At 39.3% G+C, this 20,781-nt stretch overlaps 1 protein-coding gene across 11 annotated transcripts in view; it reads right to left on the reverse strand.

The window, feature by feature from the left end:
• Positions 1 to 373: 373 nt before the first annotated feature.
• Positions 374 to 20,781, reverse strand: part of Pam (peptidylglycine alpha-amidating monooxygenase) — a 283,476-nt gene continuing 263,068 nt past the window's right edge. For 3 of the 11 annotated variants that reach the window (XM_052750290.1, XM_052750284.1, XM_052750285.1), the window contains 6 exons: positions 19,519 to 19,634; positions 15,983 to 16,082; positions 11,006 to 11,059; positions 4,693 to 4,896; positions 1,868 to 1,921; positions 374 to 1,210 (listed from right to left, as the gene is read on the reverse strand). In XM_052750290.1, coding sequence (XP_052606250.1) covers positions 1,032 to 1,210; positions 1,868 to 1,921; positions 4,693 to 4,896; positions 11,006 to 11,059; positions 15,983 to 16,082; positions 19,519 to 19,634 — 707 coding nt within the window. In that variant the 3' untranslated portion in view covers positions 374 to 1,031. The remainder of the gene's footprint in view (positions 1,211 to 1,867; positions 1,922 to 4,692; positions 4,897 to 11,005; positions 11,060 to 15,982; positions 16,083 to 19,518; positions 19,635 to 20,781) is intronic. The other 8 variants (XM_052750291.1, XM_052750286.1, XM_052750293.1 and 5 more) reach the window with 4 other exon arrangements.

Consider the following 20,781-nt stretch of genomic DNA (forward strand, 5'->3'; position numbering starts at 1 on the left):
ACCCTTGACCCTGGGGTCAAGTAATTCTTTAAAGCAATGCAACAATAGTGCATTTGTTGCTGATGGATCCATCTGTTTTTGACCTCTGAGACATAGGCTCCCTCCCAATTAACTATTTTTTACTATTTGATATACTATATGTGAAATGCTTTATGAGTTTTCAAAGAGAACCTGGTTTTATTCATTTATGAATACTCAGAACACAGTTGTTAACATAGCTTGGCCACATGAAATTATCTTCTACATTTTACAAAAGGCATTTCTTTTGGTTGCAAATGAACTGGTTCTACTCTCTGATTTGAGTAATTATTAAAAGATATGTATGAAGTGTTTTAAGTGTACAAAAAAAAATCACAAAATACACTCCGACTGCTAATGCTCTGAAAACACTTTATTACACAAATTACATTCAGATTCCGAAAAATAGTGTTCTAACAGTGTAACCATCTAAAAATAAGACATCCCGGAAACACACCAACTGAAGAGAAATTTAAAAAAAGAATTTAAATAGAGACTTTTTAAAATTTCTCTCATTGCAATATAATGTTAGTGATTTTAAAAAAATAGAAGGAGATTTAGCAGCTTTTCGTCGTGTAGCACAAAGTTTCTCTTTACTGCCACAGGCTGAGAATGCTGAACAGGAAAGGCACCAAAGAAAGACACTGGCAAGGGGTGTGGATTGGGAAAATACTGTGTTCAAGCAGAGAAAGGGGCTATTTACATCCACAAAAAAGTCTCCAAATGTAAATGAGCAGTACTTCCATCCTGGGATAGGAGTGCTGTGATGGAGGAGGAGGGCAGCTTCTCTACTCTAAGTTCATATAAAGACAATGGCACTGTAGTGAACTGTTAGGAAACCCCTCACCTAGAAACAGAAGCCAATATAACCAAATGAAGTAAATAAGGTGTGTACAGTCCCACATAGACTAGTACAGTTTACAATCAAATGCACAGAACTTTACACACACTAAAGGGAAAGGAGTCTGGGCATCCTTGGTAAACTCCACTCAACCTACAAGAGGGCCTGGAGTTCAGGAGGAAGGTGCAGGTGTGGGCAGCGGGGCGGAGTACTCCTCCTCCGATTCGCTTCCGTCATCTTCGTCTTTCTCTTGGTCACTCCCCTCTGTACTGAGGCGGTCAAACCCTTTTCTGCTGTAGCCTTGACGGCTTGCAAAGAAAGTTCCAAGATTTAAGCCTCCACTTCCTTTTCCTGGGGAGGGGGGAAAGTCAAATGTCATCGTATTGTTAAAATTTGCCCAAACCAGTCTATTTTCTTGTAAATTGTCAAACGTTTTAAATAAAGACAGAAACTGGGAATGGGAGAGAGTAGATTTTTTTTTTTAAAGAGTGATATTCAAAGAGATTTGTCTTAACCAGATGGATACCACTCAACAGACACTATCAAAGTAAATGATAAGATTCTAAGCTCCCCTTGGAATATGTGTTTCTGCAGGCATATTTCAGATCTATTTATTTTCACATTCTGTTTCTCTACAGTTCTCCTGAGCTGTTCTTCATTTCAATGACTTTATGAAAAGGTCATCTTCCCTAGGCAAGCACTGCTATCTATGCCAGTCAGGACAGGTGACAGAAAGTTTACCAAAGGCAAACGCAAACAGATGGAAGGCAGGGCAAAGGAATGAGATAATAGAGAATGGCAAGCTGGAAAATGAAACAAAGCTGGGAAATGTGCTTGTGAGGCCCATGTTTCTAGGTCGTCACTCTGCATTTATGCTGGGCGCTGCTACACTGCCCACTGGGTGTTGAGTTTTCAGAGTCAAAAGAGAAAACAGAGCCTTGTTCTTTACAAGACATGAGCTTGTTGACTTTGAACCCAACATGAGATTCTGAAAGGTCACAGGCATACCTCTGAATCTTCCCAGTACTCTTCCAGAACTTGATTCGAGTTTGTGTTCAGAATCTGCTTTAAACAAAACAGAAAAAAAAAAGCCAAAAAAAAAAAAAAAAAAAAAAAAGACAAGCAAAAAGATGGCATATTTTAAATGTGTCCCAATTACCCTCCTCTATCCGAGGGCTCAACTTTCAACATAAAATCAGGAACTCACAAGTGACTAAAAAGTTTCATTTACATGCAATTTTAGAAAAGGCTCTATATTATTGAGAAGTATGAAGGGGGCTGAAGGAGACTGAGATGTATTTAAGGGGTAGCCTTCTGCCTGCGTCTTTTATAGAATGTAATTTTGACAAACTAATTTCTCAAGCCTCAAGGTTTTTCCCCCCCCCCCCCTCTGAGAAATGAGAGATCAGTACCCATCTCTCCATATCTGTGATGTATGAGAGGGGATGTTATATGAAATCGTAAAAACATGCTGAATGATGCTCAATCTTTTTTTTAATCTTTGTATTTGTATTGAGATAGAATTAAGTTAGCAAAATACTGTAAAAAATTGGAAGCTTTCATTAAAAACTTTAGGGATATTTGTGTTAAGCTTTTCTTTTTCTGTTAATAGAAGCACACAATCCTGCTTTGGATCTATATAACCCCCTTCACAGGACGCCTAAGTGAAAGCAAATGACATGAAATCTTGGATAATTTCCATGCACTCAAGGAGAACAAAGCCCTTCCCCTGGGGTTCCCATCTCTAAGATACGTCGATTTTGCTTTATATGGGGAGGAAGAGCTCCCAAGGGACTCCAGTTGTCACCTTGCTATGTCTCTTCCTGCATGCTTTCTCTTTCTCTCATCATTCCTTCACGGGCTATACTCAGAGTAGCATCAGGGTGCCTGGCAGCCTCATGGAAAGAGCTAAGAGGCAGATAGTAGGGGCAGGTAGAAAACAAGACAGAGAAAGAACTGCAAGAAAGCCAAGAATAGACTCAGTTCCACAAAGATGTGGTGCCTTCCTTGGCCAATCTTGTGTGCCCCATGCCCATCAGGGTGGCTGGGTGGCCCATCAGTGGAGTACACAACCAGGGTGTGTGCAGTCAACACAAATTCTTTAAGAAGGTGTGTGTGTGTGTGTGTGTGTGTGTGTGTGTGTGTGTGTGTGTGTATGTGTGTGTGTGAGAGAGAGATAGAAATCTATTGAGGAAAAAATCCTTGAAAATAGGGAGTAGGCTAATTTATCTTTTCAATTAAATGTAACAGAATTGCATAGAATCACAATTTTCTTAAATAACACATGGGGGAACAATGTTGCTCCCTTCCCACACAGCCTTATGCTACAGTTCCATGCCACTTGTCTCTAATAGCAAATGGCAAAACAGGGTTTCTTAACTCCTTAGTCACTTCCTTTCCTGGTTAAATATCCAAGAGTCCCGCCATAGGCCCAAGGCCCTACATATTCCTGGCATTCCTTGTCATTTTCACCACCTTGCCATCTTCTCTTACAGTTTTAGATATCATCTTTTTCTGTGTTGCCTGTTTTTGTGTGTTTCATCTACTCATCCATTTCTTTCTGACAATTATCCTATTGAACAACTAGTATCAAGAACTTCTGTTTGTGCTCGCACATCCAATATATACCATATGTAGCACATTTGTTCTCTTCGAGCTCATGTCTAAATACATGGCTGTTTTTCTTTATATTTATGACAGTTCCAGATTCATAACAGTCCTTTTTTGGGAAGAGCTAACTAAAGAGCAAATAAAAAGTTAAAGACAATCTCTGATACATTACTTTCATAACTTATTAAATTGAATCTTCCATTCTTTGTTTCAGCGTTTTTTTCCCTGTGGCAAGGCTTTTGCCACAGGGACCTGAATCCCTGCTCTGACTGCCTGACCTCAGACAAGACCAGACTTTGTTTCCTGACCAAATGCTGCCCCCCATACTGCTCCACAGATTCTTTCCCAGATACCACTATAGAGGCTGCTACTTAATAGTGGGATATGAGGATGCCATCAATCATTTATTTGAACATACTGAAAGGGTCTCATACTATGACAATTAATTTTAAAATACTGACTTGTGGTACTGGACCCTGTCTCATTCAGTTAGGAAATCTAATGGTCAAGTTTATGACTATTCAAAAGCTAAGTAGTTTGCTAGGACAGGATTCTGGGTAAAGCAGAGGCTTAAGACGGGCATCTATTTTTATTTCTCTATTACCCAGATTACTCTTTATACTTGCTAATGATATTGAATACATAGTGGGTGCCAGATACTTTGGTAAATGCTTACTTTCAATTGCTCAGTTTCATTTTTACACAACCTCATATTTTATTCTCATTTTATCCCTGAAGAAACTGGTTTAGAGAGATTAAGTAACTTGCCCAATGTCATAAAGCTGCAAGCTAGAGCCAATCTGATAGGGGAAGAACACAACCTCAAGATACCTGACCCAAGTATTGTGAGTTTGAGCCCATTCCTAACAGCAGGGATGTCCTTCTACCTGATCTGCAAAAAAATTTATAGTAGATCTACACCCTCACAGCTTTCTATGGTGATACTATTTTGGGCTTAAGCCAACTGTTTAAAGGCAATGAGCGAAATTACAGTATAAGCAAACTTCCTAAACTTCAGAGGCTCCAGATATATTTTATATTCAATATTATTTCTAAGCACCTTTTGAGACACAGACAATGATATCATAAAAAGGTAGAGAGCATGTAAAGCAAACTAAGTCAAACCAAACCAAACAGACAATCATGACAAATTTCCTAATGATAATTAGGCCAGACATGCTTTCCAAGGCAGGGTCCAAATTCAAGGGGCTCATTTTACTTGCCTCCAAAGGCCCTTGATTTTTTCCACCGAATAAACATGACAATGGCCAGCAGGACAACCACAGGAATAACCAGAAGGGTTGTAATGAGAACCACGGGCACTCCCGAGCCTGGCTCTTTGATCAGTTTCTGTTTCTCTTGCATCTTCTGCAATTCTGAGGAGGTGGGGTTGTTCTCCATTTTGGATTCAACAACTGCCTCGGCTTCTTCAGGGAAAGAAGAGTTCACAGTATGCAACTGATTCAAAGATTTCAAACCCTCTCACCCACCCCTACCCAGTCAAATCAACAATGGTTCACCAAGAACTTGTTGAGACCAGTGTATGTGGGGTCAGGTTTCAATGTCAGCATCTACAAAGTAAACAGCAGCTATGATGAGTGCTATATAGTTTCTCCCTTCCAACTTGTATTCTTTGATCTACCTTTAATTCCCTCTTTAGCTAGTAACTCCATAAGATATATATCCTTTTTGCATTTTCCCAAGGTTATGATCACACACTGCTTTGTGTAGAGGAGAGGAGCTGGTGTACATACCAGAGTCAATCATACTTGATCTCAGGTATTCTAGCAGAATAACTTTGGGCAAGTTAGTTAATTTATTCTGGCCTAACAGAATCTCATTTGTAAAGGTGTGATACTATTTCCTTCATAAAACTGTTGGATTTAAATGTGGGTCACAAAGAAGGTGCTTAATAAGTATTTGGTTCATTGTACCTTTAGTTTATGAATCACTTTCATGTTCTGTGAGGTTTTAGTACTCTATATAGCTTTAGACATTAATTCTTGACTGACAAAGAGAAAAAGCAACTGTATCTTTGTGTTCTTTTATATAGTTCTCAGCGAAATATGTGTACCTAAGTGTAATATATGTGTCATTTTATTGGTGATAAAAATAACATCAACTTTCTGAGACATTGACAGGAGCTGGATAGGTATCAGGCTGATCAGGTATTAAGCACCATAGAGAAACAGATTCATAGGAGCTGCAGAAGCTACTGCACTTTTTTTTTTTTAAATAACTATTAACTTGAAATGAGAATGAACTTTGAACCATCCCCAAGAAGCATGTTGGTATCTGTGTACGGAAACCCTAATGTGCAACAGGTAAGGATTTCACCAGGAGAAATGTTACAGTCTTGTTTGCTAAAAGACTCACAAAGCTTCCAGAATATTAATTTCTTAGTGTATCTTCTCCCCTACAATACAATATAGACTGCATGATACAGAGAACTTCAGACCTTGACAAACTGGTAAGGATAGAGGGTTCAACACAGTGGGGGAAATTGGTTCATGTTTTGTACATGTAGGTAACTTATCAGCTTGCTGGATGTTTCTGAAATGACGTAGGACACTTCACATATAGTTTATGGATATGAGCAGAGCGAGGACCGACACTCTTTGCTTCAACGTTCTGAGCTATCTTCTTTTACAGTCTCCACTACCCTCACTGCACATTTGCTCTTCTCTAACACACACACAGCTTGTGACTTCTTTAACACACACACAGCTTGTGAGCAGGCACTATTGGTATTCTTCTGCTGAAGGCCTCCAAGTCTTCATTTTGTTCCCTCTACTTTACAAAAGCAGAGGCTACACTTTCTCTCATGTTCACCACCTGGCTCTTGAAATTTAGAGGGCAGGGAAGGAAAAAGACTGGTGCACAGACCCAACCACTCTTCTAGTGTCTTCTTTGTTACTACAGAAAATATATACACAATTATTCAGTATTTAAACTTGTTCCATATTTAAACAGGACAAGAAAAAGAAAATTCTCAAAATGGAATCATGGGATTAAATAACATAAAACAAACTTGTATCTCTGGTATTCAAGAATGTGTTGCCTTTGGAAGGAAGGCCTGCTTCTATTTGAAAGCAGTATACACGACCAGAATTATTGCCCAGTATTTCCTACTGGTTACTTCCTGCTTTTGCTATAATCCTTATGCCAACTGACATCTGGTACCATTGATGAGGCAGCGCCAGGACTGAGTTACATTAAATGGAGAGAACCAGGGATGACATTGGTTATAGACTGAATGAATCAGCTTAACATTCATCGAAAGTAGACGAGACACGGTAATGAACTTGCTAAGATGCATACATTCATGGCTTCCACAGTTCTAGCATTTTGGTTGTAATCTACTAAAAACACTTGAACATTCTAACACATGGAAAAAAACTGCAATGTGTTTAAGATTTAAAAGGTACATTGTTAAAAAGAGAGTAGTTTGAAAATGTCCCAATCTTAGAATTATTGCTGTTCTTCTGATGGGACTATATAGGTAGAATGAAAGGTCTAACACAACACTTATCACAAAAGAGCCTAGGAATTCCACACAAATAATGAATGATCAAAATTATACCATTTCACTCTCTATCTGAAATTTCTTTATTAAACATTCCCATGTTTTGGAGCATCCCTGGCGAACAGGTATGAAGAAGTGTAAAGACTCTAAAATTAGCCAATGTCTGAGTTTCTGGAGATAAAAGGGAATAGAATATGACACTCTTGTATCATATAAGATGCCATACACAGCCTTCCTAGAACAAAAATGTCTTATAAAATCAGAAGCTGTCAAAGCATCTCTAGATATAAAGAAAAAGTCATAATTTTAAAAGTTGATAGATAAGAAGTTTTTTTTCCGCCGGGTGATGGTGGTGCATGCCTTTAATCCCAGCACTCGGGAGGCAGAGGCAGGTGGATCGCTGTGAGTTTGAGGCCAGCCTGGTCTACAGAGCAAGATCCAGGAAAGGCACAAGCTACACAGAGAAACCCTGTCCCGAAACCCCCCCCCCAAAAAAAAAGTATTTTTTTCCTTCTTCTGCCCTTCAAAGCAATGCTTCTATTATTTTATTTATTATATATTTTGCATGGCAATGAGACATTTAAAAACTACCTTCTTTTTAAAAAAGCACCTTTTAAATCTTAAACACATTTAAGTTTATTCCAAATGTTAGAATGTTCAAGTATTTTTAGTAGATTACATCCAAAATACCAGAACTGTGGAAGCCAAGCATGTCTACAGTGATATGTATCTTAGCAAGTTCATCACTGCATCTCATCTACTTGCAAGTTCATCTCTGTGTCTCTTCTATTTCCTACGAGTGTTAAGCTGGTTCTTTTAGTTCATAACCAATGTCATGTATGCACCTGTGTGTATGCATGTTTACATATGTGTTAATGCACTTTGTGTGTGTGTGTGTTTAGACCTGAAGTCAATAAATTGGTGTCTTTCCCCACTGTTCTCCATTTTATTTACTAAGGTTAGAATCTCTCCCTGGATACAAAGCTTACCAACTCCAGAGAGTCTAGCTAGATGGCTTCACCTCAGGACCCCTATCTCTGCTTCTCCAGTGAAGGAGGAGGCATGCTTGCTCTCCTTTTGCATGGACTCTGGGGGATCTAAACTCTAGTCCTCCTGCCTCTGAGGCAAACACTTTAATCCACTGAGCTATGTTTCAAATCCTCTCCTTCTGTCTTCCCTCAGACTTCTTTAATAAAAGCAACTGGGATAATACACAGGAACGGAGGTACCTTCTTAATACAGCAATACAGAAATTGCTACCTAGCTAAGAACAGACAGAAGTGAAGAGTGAAGGTTTTAGAAAGCACATTAACATGTAACTTAGGAAAATATGGAAGCTATATACAGCATCAGCGAGCTTCCTTCTCGTTCACGCTCTCCCTCTTCTCCCCTCCCCGCTCCCGCCATCAGCCCCCTATAACCACTTCTCTCAATAAGGCCTAAGAGGCTCACTGCACCTGAGAGCTCCTTTCTACTTTTTGGAGACTAATCACCATTGTCACTTTCCCTGGGGCAGGGGATGGTGTGAGAATTATGCTTTGACCTGTTTTATCCCTAGGAACTCTATTTGAAATTTTAAATCCTTTTCCTGAGCTTTTCTGCCCTCTCCAATTCTCCTATTTCTGAAATTGCCTTCAAAGGTTGCTTCTGGAACCTTGTTATAATTGGTCAGTGATACGACCACTCATGTGGAGATAAGTATCACCAGGGTAACCCACCTTTAGAGTGGCAAAATTAACAAACACCTCCTACGTTGTCAAGTATGAATTTGCCTTGGCCTCTGTTACAAAGGGTAGCTTCATGATTTTTTGATAAATGGTAAGATCTAGGGACCCAACATGATGTGTGTTTGTAATAAGAATATAATCTTGCCGGGCGGTGGTGGCGCACGCCTTTAATCCCAGCACTCGGGAGGCAGAGGCAGGAGAGGCAGGCGGATCTCTGTGAGTTCGAGGCCAGCCTGGTCTACAGAGCGAGATCCAGGAAAGGCGCAAAGCTACACAGAGAAACCCTGTCTCGAAAAACCAAAAAAAAAAAAAAAAAAAAAAAAAAAAAAAAAAAAAAAGAATATAATCTTATAGAAGAATAAGAATTATTTAGGTTCAAGGAACAAAGTACCTCCATTTGAGCTGGGATATTCCGGACTGTTAGACTGGATTTTCTTGTAGACATTTTAGCAAAATTTACTATTTCGACTGCTAGGTTCTGCCCCCAGACTGGGAGGTTTTCTATCTAAAAACTCCTTGTTTTCTTCTCATCAAGCAGCTAAGGTGAAGCCAGAGGTCAGGATAATTGGGCTCTTTTCCACATAGTACCATCAAGAACATTTTGGTAAGGCATATTTAAACAGAAGTACTTGGAAATAATTTACAGTTCAGTAGATTTCAACACAAACTGTAAATCCTTGCTAACCTGCATTTCCGGGAAGAATTTATAGTGAACGGATTGACGTGCTGACGGGATTGACCTGTCTTCAATTGTGTAGAAATAGTGAAGAACACAGGATTTGACATCAAACAAACCTGCATTTAAAACCTGCCTTTAACACCTGCTTTCTCCTTAGTACGACCCACCCTTAGTTCCTCATATGTAAAATAAATATCACATGGTTAACATGATTACATTTGATAACTTTTTTTTTTTTCCGAGACAGGGTTTCTCTGTGTAGCTTTGCACTTTTCCTGGAACTCGCTTTGTAGACTAGACTGGCCTTGAACTCACAGAGATCCGCCTGGCTCTGCCTCCTGAGTGCTGGGATTAAAGGTGTGTGCTACCACTGCCCCAGCAAATTTGATAACTTTTGGATTGTCCATTTTTAGTGTTCCATTTGTGATAGCTGTTATTAACAACAATACCTTTTATAGCACCCTTATTTGGGGGTAAATATAACATCAATAATACTATATAAAGAGCAAATGATTTAAAATTTGTATGTGTATTTGAGTAATATGAACACCACACAGTATGGTCACCTGGGCAGAATCTCTACAAATGCCCAAACAACTGCAGTTCATTGTCACAACAACGTTACCTCAGTCCTTCCAATGCTGAGCCTACCATCTCTCCTTTCCGTGTATATAACCTTCCTTTTGTATCTGGCTTTGCATGTCTTTCCAACCTACTTTTCATGGGGCAGGAAAACAAAGATGCCTAGACTTTAGTCTGAAGCTCTTTATGCCAGGTAAATCTGAAGAATGGAATCACTTTCTTACTTAAGCATGGTGGGTCCTTAACCACAAACATCAGTCAAACACCTACACATCATAGAAAAAGCACAGCTTCAAACTGCTTCTTGGAGAGGGAAAGGTAAGCTGACAGAGATTTTTGAAGGAGAACAGCAGCTGCTTACCTGTAGAAAAGCTCAGATATTGTACATCAGTGATTCAGTTACCTGTGCATGTGGACATGTGGATGTGTGTGCCCTTTCTGTCATGCTTTTAACTGGGCAGTAACTTTCCTGAGAAATTACATTCAAATGTAGTTTCATTTCTCTTCCATTCACTACCATGCCTTTTACAAACAAGCCCTCAGTCAATCTTGTGGGCTGAGAGGTACTGTGAAAGGAGCTGGCAGGCATGCTAACATTTCTCATCAAGATAGGATGGACTCACCAAGGGTTTTCACTTGTTTACATGAGAGCTCATGCAGGCTTTTCTAGCATACCAAAAAAAAATCATTTTTCTTGCATAGGATCAACAATACTTCCCAATATGACTAGCTACATATTTTCCTTTCTGCATATCTCTGGCTCGCTAGTTAGAGATTTCTTAGATTTGGATCCATATTCTGTTACTGGGAATCAGTGATTGGAGGGCATGCTGATGACTTCCTTTATCATGAAAAGAAATGACAACATGTGGGTTTAAGGGCTCAGCCCAAAGCCAAAGTAATGGATAATTTACCACATTATATATATTTTAGTTTGTTAATTTCTAAGCTGCAATCAAGAGCCAAAAATAATCCAACAAAACAGCTTTTGGTTCCACAGTTAAAAGAGGACTCTGACCAACCTTTGATTTCTGGGACCTCAATGCCCGCCTTTTTAACTGATCGATGCTCCATTTCTGTAACGGCACAAGAAGGAGAGAAAAATCAGAATCCTCTCTAAAAGAACATTTAAAAACTTAACTTTGATATCATTTACATTCAGTTACAAATATTTCCTAAGTCTAATGGGAGGTCAAGTTCTTGACTCCTGGATAAAACTTCCTTGGGCAAGCTGATATAATATTTCTAATAACTTTATATTTAGAATAGAATTTTCCTTTTGGAATTTATTATTATCGCATTGTTTCTGAAATATCACGTAGTTCTGTTTGTTAGTTCCAAATGGCAGTGCTGGTGACAAAACCTCTGTTTGCCCCCCACCTCCCACCCCACTCACTGCAGGGCTGGCAACAATGTCCTAAACAGAAGGCCTCTGTGTTAATATTCTGATCCCACCCCTTGGTGCCACCCTGGGTCCAGATATAAAAGTCTCTTTTTAATGAAAAACTCTGCCCATTTCTCTTTCTTCTGCTTCCCTCCCACAAGGTGCCCACCTTTGAAACCCCCCGTTCCTTCTCTCTCTCTCTCTCTCTCTCTCTCTCTCTCTCTCTCTCTCTCTCTCTCCTTTCTGTCTTTTCCTATCTTTCTCTTTATCCCTCATTATCATAAACCATTTCCACTCAGATACAGCCTCTGGGTTGCGAATGTCCACCGGCTGCCGCTGCCATGGGTGGGTCGCCCACCAGCCCACCATGCATGGGATACCCTGGGTGGGGGGTACATAATATATAATAAGTCATAACACTCTGGCCTGGTAAACAGAAAGATTGTTACTGGGACAATAGGTGCTGAAATTCATCATTCCTCAGGAATCTCTGTTTACCAGGACCTCCCTGAATCTGTCCCCCAAGGTCAACTATCTAAGACAAGGGCATCTAATTCCCAGTTTATCTGAATAGCCTGTATCAGCTCAAAGGCCCCCACCCTGCTGACTTTCATATAAAATCGACTTGCTTTTTCCGCCATCTCACTTTCCTCTGCCCCTCCCCCTGAGAGACAGTCATGGCACTTTGATCCTCAATAAACCTTTCCTTCTACCCCTGGAGTGGTCCAGTTCAGTGGCTTCACCATGCCCTTGCTTACACTGTTTTCACCTGGACAACATCTTAGAGTTGAGGATGGTTTCGACTGATGTATCAGAAACTTGGAGTAACAAAACTGACGCTATAAAGGATTCACGATGAAACTTGCTTAGGAATTATTAAGTTATGCCAAGGAGAATTGAAGCAGAGGAGTGCTGACTCCCAATATGACCAGAAGGTAGGCAGTGCTCTGAGCAGGCTGGTTAGAAACTGCTAGGAAGAAATTGCAGTGCCATTACTGATGTTTATTTTAGGGTTGCTGAGAAAACACTTCTGCGGATGCTCTTTCACCAAGACTACCTTCAGTTAGGCTCCATTTCCATAACAGAAGGAGACAACTTTGACTTATAACAGGCCAATGAGCCCATCCCCATATCAGAGAATATGCCTTTAGTGGGCAGCTCATAGAAAGAGTTCAGGGTCACAACCACCTTTAAATCCTGATCTGCCATTCTGCCTCCTGTACTCTCATAATAAAAAGTATAATTCTGCCAAGTGTGTAAGGTGGTCCTGGATAACAACTCTCGGAAAAAAAACAACAGCAACACTGGTATACTTAAGAAATAATTCTAACAACACCTTTGCTGTGTAAATTTCCCATTAGCCCATGTAGCCAGACTTGTAGCATCCTGTCTCTGTTTCAATTGTTCAAAGTCTAACCTGGGGCCAGGACTTAAAAGAGATTTAAGGATGACAGTGTATGTAGAATAGATATGCCTAGGACCTATATAAACTAGTAAAATTTTCTATTCCAGGTTGGTCCCCTTTCGTGCATTAGCCAGAATCAGTCACGTGGTATAATTAAAGAGCTTTTTCCTTTATTAATTTCTAAGTGTGCAGGCATATAATTCTAGAACATTGCCAAGCTAAAATGCAGTTGTTCTGGTTCTGGTTAGCTTTGTCCTTGATGCCTAGAAAGTGGTGTTACCTAGGAAGAAGGAACCTCCATTGAGGCATTGCTCCATCAGCTTGGCTTGGTGTAAGTAGAGCATTTTCTTGATTAAAGATTTATGGGGAGGTCCTAGCCCACTGTGGGCAGTGGCACCCTTGGTTAGGAACAAGTCAGTCAACAGCATCCTTCTGTGGCCTCCACTTCGGTTCTTGCTTTTAGGTTTCTGTCTTGACTTCCCTCAGTGACCTGTCCAATATCCACCCTCACCAGGTTAGTTTTGGTCAGTGTTTCACACAACAATAGAGAAGCCAAGTAGGACAACAGTCTTCTATGAACTAGACTAAGCAGTAGACTGCAAACACAGAGAGTCTTCCTGTGCCAGAGGTCCCATTTCATGAATTTACTGCACTCTGGATTATACAGAAAGATTTTTATCATCTTGAAGTTTTATGCGCTGTTGTACTGCTTTTTAATTAGAGATCAGAGGCTGTACCAAAACCACTTAAGAAGAGTTTTCAAAACACACATATTATTATTCCTATTTCTCCTTATATAGTCTTTTCCATCTTTAAAAAGGCATTCAATATTTTGTTGTTGTTCTAAAAATCCTAACTGGGTCAGTCATTTGAGGGTTATCCATCTATCTTTAGTTTTATTTTAGTCTACCCATGCATCCAGGGTCCTTGTCAAAACCACTAGTGCTGAATGCATCTCTTACAGGGGAAAGGTAAAATGACTTCTGGGCGTAGAATAGGTCAGAGGCTCTGATGCAATCCTCACTGGATTAAGAAATGCCTAAAGCAATAAATAAATGCAATAAAGCGTGCTCTGGGTAAGTCTATGTGGGTACTTCCAGAGACACTTAGATCATGAGGACTCCGACTTAATTGTGCATTATTTCCGGTATGGAATTAATACGATAGCTTTACTGCAGCACGATAAAGAGGTGGCAGAGCTTTGGAAGATGGAGGTCTGTAGAAGCATGTCCTCGGACTGTGTTTTAGTGTGGACTATGCCTCTATCTGTTTCTTGGCCATACAGTCCCTTGTGTCACATGTTCCTCCTGCTGCTCTCATTTTCTGCACAAACAGCCAAGAACTGACCCCTCTGAGATGAAGAAGCAAAGTAAGTTTTTCCTTATGGACATTTCTGTCACATCTGTGCAAATATACCTAGTAGATGAATCTATATTCACGATACTCTAATAGGGCCCTTATGTCAGAACAGTAAAAGTTACTTGAAGATTAATGCAAAACTCAAAAGTTACTGAATACAGCATTGGCTGAATTGAAACATAGAACCTACATTCTATCTGATTAAAGTTTATAGACTCCTGGTTTTCCTTTTCTTCCAACAATTTGTTCTTTTTCCTTGTTATAACTTGAATTTATGCTGTTACAATTAACATCATTTTATTCATCAAGTTTTCATGTCCTTATTAATTCTTTATTTAATATTACTATCTGCTATGGCTTTTGATACCTCAAATTTATCATTCCTAATTCCTTTATTTATTACCACTATATCCTGTTGCTTAGACCCCCCCAACATATTTAAAAAGCATCTCTGGATGTTGAAATTTTGAGCCAAGTAAACATTCAGTGAACTTCAGTTAAGGACAATTTTGATTCACAGTCTGAAAGCAGGGACCAGACTAGTATACTTTTAATGATGTCCAAGTTGAAATGAGAGAATCCTAACATTAATGAAGAATATAATACTAGTATTCAGCCTCGGCTCAGGCCACGGTATCTGCAGTACTCTCCTCTGACAGATACTAACAGGTCCCCGACAGAGACACTGTGGGTCCCTGGCTATCAGAATTCCTGGGGCCAGTTCTCATCTGCAAAGTAAGTTAACAGTAAAAGAGATGTTGGCCACATATCCTTCTCCCTACCCACCCCTTTTATTCCCTACCCCTTTCTCTGCCTCTTGCCTTCGATTCAGAGACCCTGGCTAAGGGGCTCTTGTTGTGAAACTTCAGCCATCTTTAGACAGCTACAAGAGCAGACCTCACTTCTGTCACAAGGCCTCTGCTTCTTGTCTTCAGAGACCCCACCATTCTGTCTGTCTCTCATGCTGGGGCCTGAACTCTCCCCAGAGGCCCTGCCATGCTGTTGTTGTTCTATCTGTCTATCTATGGCACTAATAAATTTTCTAACAAACTCCTTACTTCCCAGTGATCCATCTCACTGTCCCCTTGAATCTCCTTCCCCATCCCCCACTCCAAAACCTAACAAATTGTCCACTAATTGACTAGATTCTGACAGAGCAAATCTGTTCTTTTATGTTCTGAGCTAAATAAAAATACAGCAACTCAGTATTTGGGGGGAAGCTGAGGCCTAAATGGAAAGCAGAAAGTGACTCTGCTTGGGATAGCATGTCAGACAAGGATGCTGGTGTCCCTGCATGCTCAGGACTGGAAAGAGCTGAGTGCCACATGGGGTGATGTCTTGTGGCAACAAGTCAACTTCTTCTTTGCCCAAGCTGTCTCCTTCTTCTGTAACCAAGCTGGAATTCACAGGGGCTTTTAATGTAGCAGACATTACTTCACACATCAAACATTTCCTGTGGAGCGTCTCTGGAAACAAGGTGACGATTGCCAGGAAAAAAAACAAAACAAAACAAAACCTCTCTCTCTCCACATTTAAGAAATTATTTTAATTTCTGAAATAGATACCAAATAAGGACACTCTCCCTTCCTCCTCCTCCTCTCTCATCATTCTTCATTTCCCCTGTCCTTTGTAGTACAGGGAATAGAAAACCAAAGATGCTAGACATGTGCTAACATTGAACCCCAAACCCAAACTCCCTTATATCCTGATTTCCTATTCCTGGCATTTAAAAAAAAAAAAGAGAACAAAAGCAAATGTTTTTGTTTCCCGTGACTGTAAACAATCAATCAGATGAAAATTATGGATTAAAAATACCATAAAAACAAACAAATAAAAAGCTCGACAACCTACTTTCGGTCAGGGTGAACTTCCACACGGTGTTTGTGTGCGCGTCTCCAATATACACATTCCCGTCTTCAGAGGCAACAATGTCATGGGGCATATCAAAGTGCTGGCAAAGGTAAAGACATGTGTTATCACGGCGAGGCTTCGCTTAAATACATCACAGAATGGCAGAAAAGTGAGACAAGACATGCAACTCCAATGAAAGTGAGCAACCCTAATCAAAGGCAGTCATTTACTGGGTCCTGACTTTGTGAGGAGTAACTCTAGGCACTGAGAAACCACTGACTTGAAATTCCTTTCAAAGCTGAAAATTCCTAAGTTGATTTTTTTTTTCAGGGCTGTTTAATTTGTTGTTTTATGACTTATTTATGTTTACTTCTGCTTTCCTATGACTTCTATCTTTAAAAAATTGATTATTAAGCTTCTCCTCTGACATTTTCATACATGTTTACTATGCATTTAGATTACCCCTCCCTCCTTTTTCCACCCTCTCTCCTCCCCATATGTCCTCTTTCTATATTTATCATATTTATCTGGTTTTGTTTTAAGACACAATCTGTTTAGCCAGGGGCCATCTGTGTAACTATGGGCTTGAACTCTCTACTGGAGCCTCACCAGTGGCTACATGATTGACAGCAGTAACTCTATTTCACATAATTTATCAGTAGCCACTAGGTCAGCAGTGGGGGACCAATAGTGGTAATGGAGCTCCTTTATCCATGGTTGGCTGTCAACAGGTCTATTCTCTTTTAAGATTAAGTTTTTATTATTTTAAAAATGTGTGTCTATGTATATGTCTGGGTGTGGGTATATGCATAAGAACAGTGTTCAAGGAGGCCAAGAAAGGGCACTGGATCCTCGGACCTGTATTTACAGGGGGCTCTAAGTCACCAGTGTGGATGCTGGGAACTGAGCTTAGGTCTTGTGCAAGAGCAGACAGAGCTCTTGAGTACTGAAGCCAGGTCCATCCTCGAGCAGGCTCTCTATAGACAAGTACAGTTGCATTGGGCTCATGACTGGAACAGCCATATCACACTCAGCAAGCAGCTGTATCTCCCAAACCTTCATTCTATCTTCTGGGTTTTTTTTTTTTTTTTTTTTGTTCCCTCATCTGCAGAATTCACTGAGCCTTAGAGGTGGTGACATAAATATTATTATTGCTGATTGCTTAACCTTCACTTAATCTTGAGCAGTCATGTGTCTTTGCATCCAATGTCTTTCACTGCAAGGAAAGACTACCGAAAAGAAGACCCTGACTTAAGTTCACACAGCCATGTCATTTTTAACAAAGATGCCAAAAAATACAGGACAAAAGACAGCATCTTCATCAAATGGTATTGAGTAATCTGTGTGTCCATATGCAGAAGAATGAAACTGTCTTTATTAGTCTTGCTGTCTTATTTCCCTTATGCTAACAAAAAGAGAGATCAACCATCAGATGTAAACATTTCTTTTTTTAAAATATTTATTTTATGTATATGAGTGACCTGTCTTCATGCACACCAGAAGAGGGAATCAGATCCCATAACAGATGGTTGTGAGCCACCATGTGGGTGCTAGGAATTGAACTCGGGTCCTCTGGAAGAGCAGCCAGTGCTCTTAACCCCTGAGCCATCTCTCCAGCCCAGATGTAAATATTTCTAAAGACTACAGTAGTAAAAGAAAGAGACTCACATGTAGTAAAAGAGAGAGACTCAACCTATGTGAGGGAAGAAGCTACAAATATGCAGAGAGGAAAAGACTGTGTAAATATCAACTTTTGACTACAATAAGGAATCATTATACCACATTATTTCTTTTACCTAGACTTTCAATCTTTATGATGATAATCTTAGTAAGTGAAAATTCTATGAGATCTATAAACCAGTTTTACTTTACTGAATCAACACAGAATACTATTCCATGTGTAAGGAGTTATATGATAACTTGGTTTTGTAAAGGAAGAGCAAATTTTGTCTTAGCATGAGACTCTCTTTGGGTTGCCATGATGTTACTCATTCATCACCACAAGTTTGGTTGACTGCTGATGTTTAGAAACAATGCTCTCTGAACTTCTAATTCAGACCTATTTATATTCTTATGAGTGGAAGCCTCTTGCTTAGCACTTAGTTTTGACATACAGATGTTCATTTCAATTAAAAGCTAATAACCAAGTTGATACAGAACACTATCACTAAAAGGACCATAAAGATAGGGACATTCTGACAAAACAAACTGTAAACCTGAAAGAATGGTAATATTTTTCTTTTCTTAATCAATAAATATGAGGAAATCAACTCAAAGGAGAATAGCTCTAAAGATCAGACAATCAATGATAAAGCACTGTGCCAGTAAAATATGTACTCGAAATGTAATGGCTTCCCTACTAACAGAAGCAATGATTTCAATGGGATTGCACAATGCTTTTCAGATAAAATATCTTCTGAGAAAAATGCATGCTTACAAATCATAAACAGAGACCCAAAAGAAGAGAACTTGTGATGGAATTCTTTAGTTCATATCTACTTTGTTTTGTTTCAGATACTGTAGCTTTTCCTAACAAAGGCACACTGAGGAAGAGATTGTGTCTTATCTTGTACATGATTATACCCTTAAGATCAAGTATAAAACCTGCAGTGAATTCTGATAGAACCAAGACTGCCCAGCTTCTTACAGATTTCTAAAATACTGAGCCATTTTAAAGTTCTTTTTTTTTCCACCTAGCAAACTTGGTATCCTAACAGAAAATTTAAGAATTATGATATAAAGACATACTTTGTTCAGTGGCTTGTGATAGTTACATTTTAATCTAAGTAAACACAATAAATATTTCCATATTTTGAAAAATAACCATTGTCTGAGCATTTTAGTAGGCTGATCTTTCTATATCTGATGAAGTCCTGGAATATACCTGCAATATATGCGAGTATTATGATTGCTTTGGCAATTACTCTTCATATATAATACAGTGGGAAGACAAAAGCCCATGGAATGCTCACTTTTGTTACTGAGTGTGTAAAAAGCATTGTTAAAATGCATAGTGGCCAATTACTGTGTAGCCTTGAACTCCTCACCTAGCTAAGTCTTTAGAATTTGAACAGATTCCACAAAGTACTATTTTCAATTCTTGTTGATTATTAAAGTCTTAACACTACTACCCACAAAAAATACCAATCCTCCTACTGATGCTAGAGAGAACTGTAATAGTACATTCCCAGTGTGGGTTCTTCACCACTTGAATGAAACTAGGAAAAAGAATCTGTCTACCATTTATCGATCAATGTATCTACATCAACTTGCTAACTATAGTTAATGTAAATTTGCCATTGTATGCAGATTCTACTATAAAGTTAGAATGGTACAGGGTAATGTTCATCTGAAAATACTGATGGTCTAGGAAAAGACAAGGACATTTATTTTAAGTAAACATCATAACAACATAATACCATCAACTCAGCTAAGAAGTCATCCCATCTTCTATGTTTAAAAATAAAAATCGTACATTGATATTCATATTTTAATTTTCCTGTAAAAATTCAAATCTAGGCAGTGACTGGAAGTACCTTGCGTACTGGCTTGAAGACATCTATAATTTCCCCACTGGTAAAGTTCAGCACAAAACCTTGCACAGGTTCGTGGTCGCCAAAGTAAGGCTTCCCATTCACCAGAAAAAGCAAACCTGTGACAAGAGATGCAGTCTTTCTTTAAAGTATGGACTAAGATTGGCTTTGAAACAGAAGAAACAAACATTAGAAAAATAAACAAAATAGTGAGCATCAACATGGTCCCTGTATTTGCCAACAACAATGAAAATTACTTAGCAGATATTATCCTGTGAGTTACCAGGCATGGGCCAAACAGGTTAGATGGCCAATCTCACTGTAATAAGAAAATCAGGGGGACTGGACCTACCTGGACTAAGTCTACCAGGTTGATCTCAGTCCACGGGGGAGGCTTTGCCCTGGAGGAGATGGGAATGGGGGGTGGGCTAGGGGGAAGGTGAGGGGGGCCGGAGGGGGGAGAACAAGGGAATCCGTGGCTGATATGTAGAACTGAATTGTATTGCAAAATAAAAATAAAAATTAAAAAAAAAAAAAAAGAAAATCAGAAACTGGAGGGCCTGTTCCACTTAGGAAGCCATAAGAAATTAGGATACATAATTACTGATAAACATTCATACTGGCATACAGGGTTAGATATAATAGGCATCCTCATTAGGAATGGGAGAAACGTCAAGTTATTAAAGCCAATAATTTTGGAACATCTGATTATGTCGGAAAACTATGGAATATCTGCCTTGCTCTAGCAAGAGTAAGAGGAGAATGTAGAGACGGTATAAGGAGAGTTGCAGTACCCAGAAGAAATAGTCTAATTTTAGACAACTCTAGCTTGTTGTCTAACATGAGTGTATTTTAGACTGTTAAAGACATACTGTCACAGGAGAAAAAAAAGCACCTTCTTATGAACATACTTTGTAATAAAATGATATTTCTTTTTATAAAAGCGAAATCACAGAAATGGTGATGACTTAAACAAATCAGAAGTTTGAGTACTGCATTTTCAAAGCAGACATTGAAGAGCACACTTTAGAAGAGACGGAGAGCATAGCTCAGTGCTTGCCTGGCATGCATGTATTCTATGTTTGAGCCCCGGCACTGCGAAGCCACAAAAAGTGTATATGATGCGAAGCCTGTGTTCGATATATTTTCATCTTTCTTAAAAGGATCGTAGCGAGTTTTAGAACATATCCCATAACACAATACAGTCTGAGTGCCAATTATTGCTACAGAATACTGTAAAGACACCAGCTCTTGCTAGATTCTGTT

This window comes from Peromyscus californicus, unplaced genomic scaffold (assembly GCF_007827085.1).
Source record: "Peromyscus californicus insignis strain IS unplaced genomic scaffold, ASM782708v3 Scaffold_21__1_contigs__length_65335640, whole genome shotgun sequence".
Classification (NCBI taxonomy): Eukaryota; Metazoa; Chordata; class Mammalia; order Rodentia; family Cricetidae; genus Peromyscus; species Peromyscus californicus.